At 56.3% G+C, this 10,293-nt stretch overlaps 1 protein-coding gene across 1 annotated transcript in view; it reads right to left on the reverse strand.

Annotated features, from left to right (window-relative positions):
- Window positions 1-6,999: 6,999 nt before the first annotated feature.
- The window catches only part of RPS6KA2 (ribosomal protein S6 kinase, 90kDa, polypeptide 2), a 186,487-nt gene continuing 183,193 nt past the window's right edge, over window positions 7,000-10,293 (reverse strand). Inside the window, exons 19-20 of the mRNA XM_012659274.1 lie at window positions 8,648-8,785; window positions 7,000-7,802 (exon numbers count right to left, since the gene is read on the reverse strand). Of these exons, the coding sequence (XP_012514728.1) occupies window positions 7,677-7,802; window positions 8,648-8,785 (264 nt within the window). The 3' untranslated portion in view covers window positions 7,000-7,676. The remainder of the gene's footprint in view (window positions 7,803-8,647; window positions 8,786-10,293) is intronic.

Genomic DNA, 10,293 nt, shown 5'->3' on the forward strand with positions numbered 1-10,293 from the left:
CCCTCAGGGTCTTGCATGAAGCAGGAGAAAAAGAGGCAAGCCTTTTGTCCTGAAATCGAGAAACGGTTCCCTTCCGCTCCTTTGCATTGTCGCTGCCCACGCTGAAGCGGGGCCGGCCTTTCTGCTCACTCCACGCACACGAGCCCCCCCAGGCTCCCACGCGCTGCGATCCACCTTCCCCCTCTGCACAGCTACTCCCTAAAACACACCCCTCTGATCACCAGACCTCTGGGAGCTTCCACTGCCTTCCCTCTGCAAAGTGGGCTCCAGGGCGTCCGGTGTTCAAGAGCCTGCAAATTTGGGTCCCAGCCTTCCAGCCTCAGGGACCAAACCCCGTTTGGCCCAGTCCGTGGTTTCCCTGCAGGCCCCGCCCAAGTGCCCAGGGAGCTCGGCCCCATCAGGGTAGGACGGAGGCCACTCCTGACCTTTTGACCTCTGAAGTCTCTTGGTTCATCAGCCAACTCCAGGTAATTCTCAGGCTAACCCAGAAGCAGGTATCTCCATGGTCATCAGTTTGTTCACCAAACAAACATGCTGGGGGCCCCCTTGCCACCTGCTTAGTCTTTTACACTCTTCTTTGTACCCCCGTCCTCTCGCCTCAATGGCCTACAAGGGTCCCCAGGGACCCCTGGCTTGTCTCTGGCGCAGGTGCTTTTGGGCCCCGGGAGGAGCAGGGAAAAGGCACCAGGACAGCGATCGGACTCACGCGCTGTCCTGTGCTCTGCAGCTGCCGTCGCAGCAGCCGCAACCCGACCACTTTGCAGCGCCGTGCATGTGGGGTCCGCCGCCCTCACCGTGAGTCCAGCCCTCCTCTCCACCGCTCTCTGAGCTGCAGACCCCTCCCAGCTGCCAGGGACCCCAGTGCCTGAGCCCCAGACCGTCCTCTGGCCAAGGCCCGTCCCCGGGGACTGTCCACTTCCTCAGCATCAAGATCTTTGCTGTTCAGCAATGATGGAGAAATCATTTGGTTTTTATTTCATTTTGCTTTTATAGAGAAAGTGAAAACACAAGCTTGCTAATGACAGTGGTCAGTGTGGGATCCGTAAACAACACACAATTGGCGGAACGAGGAGGTTGTCGGGCTTGGGCAGAGTGGGGGATGGCACAGAGCAGGAGGGATCTGAGCGGTGGGGCAAGGAGAATCTGGATGTTTCCACCGGCACTCTCAGAGTGGCCCCCCCCCTTGTCAACTGCTGTACTTTTCTCACCCAACTTTTAGGTAATTAGGTGCAAATGCGCAGGGCTGACACCTGTAAGGACTGGTGGGTATTGTGGCAGAAAGAAGGGCGGGGTTCCCCAGGCTGCTCCTGCTCATGCAGGGGGAGGGCGCCAGTGAAGCTGGAAGGACAGGCAGCCAGGGCAAGATGGGACCGAAGAGCCCTGTGCAGGCCTGGACACAGGGACACAGTGGCTGCCTTGGCATCCCGCTGTCCCTCTCACGGGCCATCTGACCACCCTTGAAGAGCCTGGGAAGCCCCATTCGACTGACCCTGGGGTGTCCAGACTTTCCACGTGGGATTTTAGCCATCTGGTAGGGGCTTTCTTACCTGGAGTCGGTGGCTGGCGTCCCCAGGTGAGTGGGCACTAGAGCATCCTGGCGTTTTCTGCAGTGCAGCGCATTTCTGGCAGCCATCATCTGCCAGCTGGTAGGGCAAGTTGGAACCTGGTGGTGCAGACTCCCCGGGCTGCCTGCAGGCTGCGGCAGGGCATGGGCACCATCCTCTCTCTGTCCCTGCAGCTCTGCTTGCCCCACCTTCATGGGGACAAGGGCACCTTCCTTCACTCCAGGTGGCAGATCACATGCCTGCCACATGGCATGTGTTCAGTGGATGAAGCTGTCACCTGAGAAAAGCCAAAGGCACACCCTCCTGTGCCTTCGAGGAGTTCCACTGGGTTGCACTGCCCTTGGAGTCCACCTTCAGGCCTGTCTCCGTCCTCTCAGTCGCACAATTCCTGATTTAAAATCCAGCCCCGCTATCAGCACGCACCCCGAGCCCTCTCAGGCTGTGGCCTGCAGAACCGCCCAGGGTCCCGAGGGCCCCCGGCCTGCCCGCCCGACTCCAGGTCTCGCGAGCTCCATGGCATTAGGGTGCACCCTTGCAAACGAGATTTATTCATTTCACCTGAAAGGTCAAGGGCCAGAGAAAATGTCAAGGATTACTGAGCCCTACAATTGGGTGGTGCAGGAACCGTCCTCAGTGCCCCCTGGGGACACGTTTGAAACCAGGAGTCGAGGCTCCTGGCTCCTTCATAAGCCTCACTTGTTTCGAGCAAACCCGGGGTTGGTGCTGCATAGGACTAGATCCGAGCTGGACTTTGGGGAAAAATATACACATAATATTCAGAATGAAATGTGTGTGTACAGAAGCCTATTTTAAGTCCTATAAAAGACGGATTTTACAGCCTTAGATGCATTTGAGATTGAGAGTTAGGCTGAATGCCTCCAGGAGACACAGCGGCCGCCCACGCCTGGGCCCAGCCGGCCCTCCCAGGCTTGTCGGTGGATTCTCAGGTGACAGTTGAGTGTTGGGGGACAAGATACCAACCGAGCCCCTTATTGCTGGCAGGCAAATCTCCACGGGCCTCCTGCATTTCTGCGCAGAGCCTAGGCTGCTTGGTTCTGGCATATCTTTCCAAGGACACGTGCACGGTGGACAGCCTGGATGACAGAGGCAGTGGCCGTCCTCGGGGCAAAGGGCAGGCGTGCTTCCCATCTGGTGTGACAAAGACAACGTTCCTTCTAGGACAAATGGCGAGTGGGTTTGCTGGCAGCCCTCTATCAACGATTGGGGTTTCCTAAGTCAGGGTCCCCATCTGTGATGAAAATTCAGTGTGTGCAACGCCACCTGGGCCATTCCCCACCCCCCTGCAAGACCTGGGCGCCAAGGGGACAGATGTATATGCAGCGCTCATGCTGTCTGCAGGGTGGTCTCTGACCTAGAAGTTTGGTGTCCTCACCAGCATCCACGAGACTGTGGCAGGTTAACTCATTAGCCCGAAGTAGGGCGAAGCCCAGAAACTCACTTCACCGTTCTGGACACCCCATCTTCCCCCAAACAGCCCCCACACACAGATAGGCAAGTGCAGCAGGTCTATCTCCACCGCACATAATGTGGTGGGGAGAATAACACCCCCCCAAAGGCCAGTGTCTTAATCCCTGGAACCCGGGACTCTGTCAGGTTACATGAGGGGGGATCGACGCTGCCAGTCAGCTGACCTCAAAACGGGGACAGTGTCCTGGACTGTCCTGGTGGGTGTCATCCTGGGGCTGAAAGTGGAAGAGGGAGGCAGAGCGGGGATCAGAGGGCTGTGACGCGAACTCGACCTGCTCCTGCTCAGCCGGGAGCAGGAGGGCCGGCCACGGGGTGAGCAGTGCAGGCGGCCGCTAGACGCTGAACAGGCAGGAAAATGGATCCTCCCCTGGAGGCTCCAGAAGGAACCGGCCCTGGTGACACCCTGATGTCAGTTCAGTGAGCCCTGTCCTGGACTTTTGAACTGCGGGATAATAAATTATGTTGCTTTATGCCACAGGTGTGTAGGATTTGCTACGGCAGCAACAGAAAACAATATGTAGAGGGTGTAGAAGCTGTCTTTAGCCGGACGCAGAATTTCTCGTGCATTTGTTGTCTGCCCTGGATTCACTCCCTCGTAGGTTCCAGAGCTCCTGCCGCAGAGTCTCCCAGAGTCCAGGAAGCTCCCTTCACTGTGCCGGGAGCCGCCCAGACGACGCGGCGTGGCAGCACAGGAGCGCAGACGTGTGCGTGCGTGCACGCGGGTCTGTATGCGTATCTGGCGTGCGTGGGGTGTATGTGTGTGTGTTGCTGCTGATGCGTGGTTAGGAATTTGCCAAAGGGGATGAGGAAATTAGCTGGACAGCCAAAGACCAACAGTGTGATCTGTTTTATTTCTGTGTTAAGAAAGCACAGGCAGGTGGCAAGCACAGGACATACAGCAAGGGTGGTCCCAGCAGCCCGCCTGTCCCAGCTCTGCTGCATGACATGGCTGTCCCTCGTCTCCTGCCTGCATCCCTACTCCCTCATGGGAGTGCACACACACACACACACGCATGCATGCCAGACACACGTACATGCCCAAACACACATACATGTTCAAACTCACGCATAAACATGTGCACACATGTTCAAATGTGCACACACACATGCACTCACATGCACGCACACTATGTGCACGCACTCACACATATGCCCGAACTCATACTTCTACACACAATGTAGACATGAACACACACTTACGCAATGTGCACACATACGTGCATGCATGCCTACCTCCACACACATGCACTTACATGAACAAGCACACACACGCTTGTGAACATACACACGTCCGTCTACACATGCTCTCGGTTTGGAGCAATGGTATTGCTGCTTCACCTCTGCACGAGGCACCACCTGGTGGCAGCAGCGTCTGGCTGCGACCAGGAGTCAGGGGAGTGGCAGAGGCCCGGGGAGCCACCCCCAGACTGTCACTGGCAACAACACAGCAAGTCCAAAGGTCATTGTTATGCTAGAAAAATATTGCACTTCATAAAACCATGTTTATTCAAAAAAATCTATTTGGAAAGTCTGGAAAGCGTAATAAATATCTGTACAGTGGCCGCCCATCTCAAACAGGAAATATAAAGCGTGAACACAAAACCGATCTGTAAACACAACTGCTGAGCTTGTAAACAAAGTGCTGAGTCGGAGGAGAAGCGTGTTCGCCAAGCGCAGCGGACGCTGCGACCTTTGCTCCTGGGCTCTGTCACCCGAGCCGGGCCAACTGCCCTTCCTCATCACCAGGACCCTGCAGCGTCCTCAGTTCTAGAATTTGCCCGACTCTCGGCAAGGTGAGGGGTAACAAAACCACGTCAGAATACACGGAGTGCAAATCAAACTCTATCGTGTGCTTGAGAGAATCAGTGAGGCGTAAGGTAAAAACCCCACGTGCAGCTTTAGCAGTAACACCATTTAATCGACAACACTGGCTAACATTAAGTACTATCAGCACTTTAAAGTGGAACAGTCTTCCAAACATAAACACACACACAATTAGTTTAAAATCACGTACAAGTCTGACTTAAGGGTACAAGTGAAATCCTCACCTCTCGCCCACATTCAACTTTGGGGGTGGAATCCGGCAAAGTCCCCTGCTATGGGGTGAGTCGGGGCTGCCAGGGTGGGAGGACCTGTGGGTGGTGCCCTGAAGGGACCACTTGGAGGGGGTGTGGGGGTTAGGAAGCCTGAGATCCCTGCTCCTATTCTCCTTACACACGCTGCGGCTTTATCATCCGGGGGTAGTGATTATCCGAGTGAGCAGGCAAAGCTACTGAACCTTCTGGGAAGTCCATGTGGCCTGTGCAAGTCACACGGAGCCTGGCACTAGGCGTGGGGGTGCCTGTTCCGGGGAAGTGCAAACTGCAACAACAGCTTCATCTGCGCGTCGACCGCTGTGCATAAAGCACAGGCTCTTTCACTCCGGAGTCTTGGAAACTTTGTTTAAAAGATGATATCAGACCTTCTTTCGGCTGACTTTCTTGGAAGGATTTCAAGTATCATGTTGCTCTGGATAAGGGTGGGAAAGGAGAGGTATTTTACAGACACTCGGCGGGCAGGGACAGGGTCGTCCCCTGCGGACGACGTCGAGTAGGCGGAATGACAGTGGTGTGGCGCGAGCCCCGGGTCCCTTTGGCACTCTCAGTTCGGAAGTAAGGCCGTGAGCGGGAATTGCTGAGGAAGACGAGGACCTCTAGCCGTGGGAGGAAGAACCACCTGCCCAGAGGCCCTTCCCTCTCCCTCCCTCAGCGCTCTCCCTCCTCAGATCCCAGGACTTTAAGCCAACAGGGCCACGGGCTCTGGGCAGAGACGGACGAGTAGCAAGCGGAAACGATTCAGGTGGAAATGACTCGTTCATTTCTAGGAGGACAAAATCTGTGACCTGAGGACTACCCACTTTTTCCTAAGTTTTGAATAAGAAATGAAATAATTTGGACCTAAAAAACAAAAGTCATGAGTGGAAGTCATTCTAGCCTTGGAAAAAGCATTTTCTATTGAGAAATTTTGAGAAACGCCCAGCGGGCATGGTGGGAAAACAGGTACATAATCTGTCCCTCTCCCTCTATTCTTCCTGGTTCTCTAAGAAAATCCTCACGGAATAATTAAAGCTTCTGAAACAAGTTTATATTTTAAGGTTTGACAACTATCAGACCAAGCTAAGGAGTTATTTTTCAGAATGCTGCACTTGTGTTTTTTTGAGTTGGGTTCTAGCGTGAGGGAGACGGAGGGAAAAGAAACAGCAGGACACCACCGTCTCGGTGGAAACCTGGCTGTGACCAACAGGCGCTGCCCGGACCCCGCTTGCTGCTGGAGGGGCTGTTCCTGGAGCAGGAGCAGGTGAGAGCTTCCTCCTGTCCTGCCCGCCTGGTGGGTCCCCTGGCTCGGGGACCAGCTGGGGTGTCCTCATCTCCCAATGGGAGGCTGAGGGACCCGCGAGTTCGCTCTTTGAGGGCGGGGCGCCCCGGCGCGCCTGCCACCCGGGCCCGTCCTCGCACGGTTTCCTCAACGCGGGAAAGCACGGCACGCCGTCTGTGCACACCCGCTCCGGTGCGCATAGCACACCCGGGAAATATTAAATACCACGGAAAGGTCCCTTTCAGAACAGAGCTATGCAGCAGAAACACAAAGCACAACACACACCCGCAGCTCCCACCAAGTGCGTCGCCACCGCGGACAGCGCATCTTGGGCCGCACGGCTCCCGCCCTCTCCGGGCGGACGGAGAAGGGATTGACGAGGAAACAAAGCTCGACTTTTCCGATATTCGCAGTTTCTCCACAGACTAGAAAACCGAAAGCGAACACAGCAAAACCACTGCCTTGGGGCAGCACACACGCGCCCGACACGGGAGCTCAGCCAGCCTCAGAGCCCAGCGCTCTCGGGCCAGCCTCCGGGTAGCTCCGAGACCGCCGGGGCCAGGCCCGAGCAGGGAACGACAGCCCCCGGAGGGACACAGGCTGCCTGGCTGCACCCCAGAGGCCCCCTCTCGAGTCCTGCGAACTGTGGCCATGAGGCAAACACAGCCAGCTGATTCCGGGTCGGGCTCTTCCCCTCATTCGAATTCAGGAATCGGGGACGACGAGGAGGCGGCTCTTTGGATTATCATGGGTGGGGCCTGGTGCCCCCCCCAGCTCGCGGGAAGCCACAGATGCCCGGAGCTTGCAGCCCCGCAGGGGGCTCTGCGACCCGGCCACGCGCATCCCTGCCTGTCGCTGTCCTTCGGGTAACCTCAGTAACTGGGGCCTGCGCTGGGAGGCCACTAGCGCCCCGGCTCGCGGCTGGAGTCTGCCTCTCCGCCACACACGAGCCATGTGTGTGAACACCTGCGGGGTCTGAGAGGGCACCACAGGGCCTCCAGGGCACCGGGAGGTGAGACAAGCTCGCTGGGTCGCTTGAGGATGGAGAAGGAGGTGCAGGTGCAGGAGGCAGAGCGAGGCTCCGAGAAGTCCCCAGCCCAGGGTCCTCTCCGGGCTGGAAAAGAAAACACAGACACAGGAAGCGTGCTCTGCCCACGTCCCCTCGCGGCCCCTCCGGGGGCTGTGAACGGGTCTGCATCTGTGCGGTGTCTGCAAGCCTGAGAGGGCGCTCGGCGGGGTGGCGCGGGGCTGTGGCCAGGCGTCCACCTGCTACAACCTGGTGGACGTGAGTCTCTTCATGCCCCTGCGCTGCGCCAGGTTGGACGCCAGCACCGGCTCCAGCCGCGGGGCCTGAGGTGTCCTGTTTAGAGCGAAGTAGGTGGCGGCCATCGCACCCTGTGGACAAAGGGGAAGGGGAGGGGTCTCCGTGGTGCCACCAATCCTGAGTAGGGAGCTGGAGCCACGGGACCTCGCCGGGCCTCAGTTTCCCCTCAGGTAAAGTGGGTAAAAAAGAGCTTCCTGCAGGATTACTGGAGGATCGAGTGCAACGAGCTCATTGCGGTGTCTGGCACGCGGGGGCCCCCACGCCAGGGCGATTTCATTCTTAGTACTGTATCCATCTACCACCCCATGCCAGCCTCACACTGTGCTTGTGCCCTGGGGACCCCCATGAGGATGTCACATGACCCTCTGAGTGCTCATGGGGAGATCAGGTCTGTCTTGGGGGCCTCCTGGAGCGTAGGAACACACTCGTGGCAAATGCCAGGGTCGGCCAACCTCAGTTTGCCCCTTTTGAGTAGTCTGGATGGGGGTGGGTAAGTGGGTTCATCCTGGAGCAGATCTGGGATGGATCCCTCCCCGCCGCGCAGCTCTGAGCCTGCGTGGCAGGCACAGCCCATGCTTCTCGGAGTCCTGCCCGGATGACTGGGCTACCTGAGAGTCGACCGTTGCTCCCAATGGAAGTCACTCTTACAGTGAGGACTTTCTCAAGCCCCTGCCCAGAACTCAGGCTTTGGGACTTGCAGTGGCACAGGCAGGACCCCTCCCTCCCCCACCTCCACAGAAGCCGTGCGTGCCATTGCATGTGTGCGTGACGTGTACAGAAGTGTGTGACCCGAGGGAACCAACTGTGTCTGCGCTTCGCCCCTGCTCTGCGGGGCGTTTCCTAGACTGGCTGTGAGGCCCCAGCTCGCTCTGGGCTTCCCACTCCCACCACTTGCTCCCTCTGTCCTCGCTGGTACCTTCACCAGGTGAACGTCGTGTCTGCTGAGCTGGTTTTGGGACAGGTACTCTCTGTTGACAATCCACGGGTGTTTGAGTACTTGCACCGCCGTCAGGCGCTGATGAGGGTCCACGTGGAGCATCTTGGACACGACGTCCTGCCAGGGAAGGTCACGAGAGGTAAGGAGGACACCTGGCGCCGGGTCAGAGCGCCCCCTCTTATGGCAGCACCCACCCTTATCTTGAGAGTGAGTCTGCATTTCGGGGCCAAATGTCTACTTTCGGGTTTAGAAGCATGTGAACAGTTAATAACTATCACCAACTTAGAAGTTCATGGGAGTTTTATCTTTCGTAAAAGATTTTATGTCTAAAGAAAAATTAAATGTGGAAAGGAAAGATGATGCATGTAAACTGATGAAATACTACTTTTGTAAAAATGGTATCCTTCCAAAGGGAGAAGTTGAAATACTATTCCGCAGATAGAAACCGATTCATAGTGATGTACATAGTCACATTTTTATCAGGATTATCCATAAACATTTTTTACAAACAGTCACCAACTGCAGAAACCACAATCTGGAGCCATCACGTATGTCCAGTGGGCTCATGTCCAATAAAGGTAATTTTTTTATTTGATTGTAAAGTAACAACAATAAAAATTTCTAAAATTGCTTTAAACCTAGAGCTCTGCTTTACGTGTATCTGTTAATGGTGCATGTACACGTGTACAACACATGTTCGGCTGCGATGTGAATTACATTTGCCTGGTATGTCGTGCCATGTCCCGACACACTCGGTGCCTCTGTTCTGTTCCTCATCATCCTCTCTGACGCAAATGTGCAGATGAAGTTACTGATGTTTACAGCGATTAATTGCTACAAAGAAGACCCGAGACGAGGATCCATGTTCTTTCCACTAGGCTACCACCCTTCTCTTAGTGCTCCCACCACATTTAAAAATGAAATAAAATGAAAGAGAAGGCACGCGCAGTGTGAAGGTGAACTACTCCCTAAAATGGCGGGTCACAAACCACAACTAAGCAACACCGTGTACTGGAACAGCAGCCTTTTTCCACAGAGACAGTCCACGCCCTTTAGTATTTGATAATATTAACCTTGGTAACTTCCTAAAACAAATGTCCCCTGGAAGTATCCTTGTTCCCATTTTCAGGTGTGAAAGCAGAGAGAACTCTGATTTGCTCAGGACCTCAGTCCTGACGCTGGGTGAGGCAGTGTTTTGTCCAGTTCCCACAGGGTGTGCGTGGAGACTGTGCCGGTGTCCGGAGTACTGTGGGTCCCGTGTGTGGGGAGCAGGGACCACGGGTTCCAGGTGTGGGGAGCAGGGACCACGGGTTCCAGGTGTGGGGAGCAGGGACCACGGGTTCCAGGTGTGGGGAGCAGGGACCGCGGGTTCCAGGTGTGGGGAGCAGGGACCGCGGGTTCCAGGTGTGGGGAGCAGGGACCGCGGGTTGCAGGTGTGGGGAGCAGGGACTGTGGGTTCCGTGTGTTGGGAGCAGGGACCGTGGGTTCCGTGTGTGGGGAGCAGGCATTGCTGGTCCCAGGTGTGGGGAGCAGGGGCTGCGGGTTCCAGGTGTGGGGAGCAGGGGCTGCGGGTTCCGTGTGTTGGGAGCAGGGATCGTGGGTTCCAGGTGTGGGGAGCAGGGACT

This window comes from Propithecus coquereli, unplaced genomic scaffold (assembly GCF_000956105.1).
Source record: "Propithecus coquereli isolate 6110/MARCELLA unplaced genomic scaffold, Pcoq_1.0 Scaffold601, whole genome shotgun sequence".
In the NCBI taxonomy this organism is placed as follows: Eukaryota; Metazoa; Chordata; class Mammalia; order Primates; family Indriidae; genus Propithecus; species Propithecus coquereli.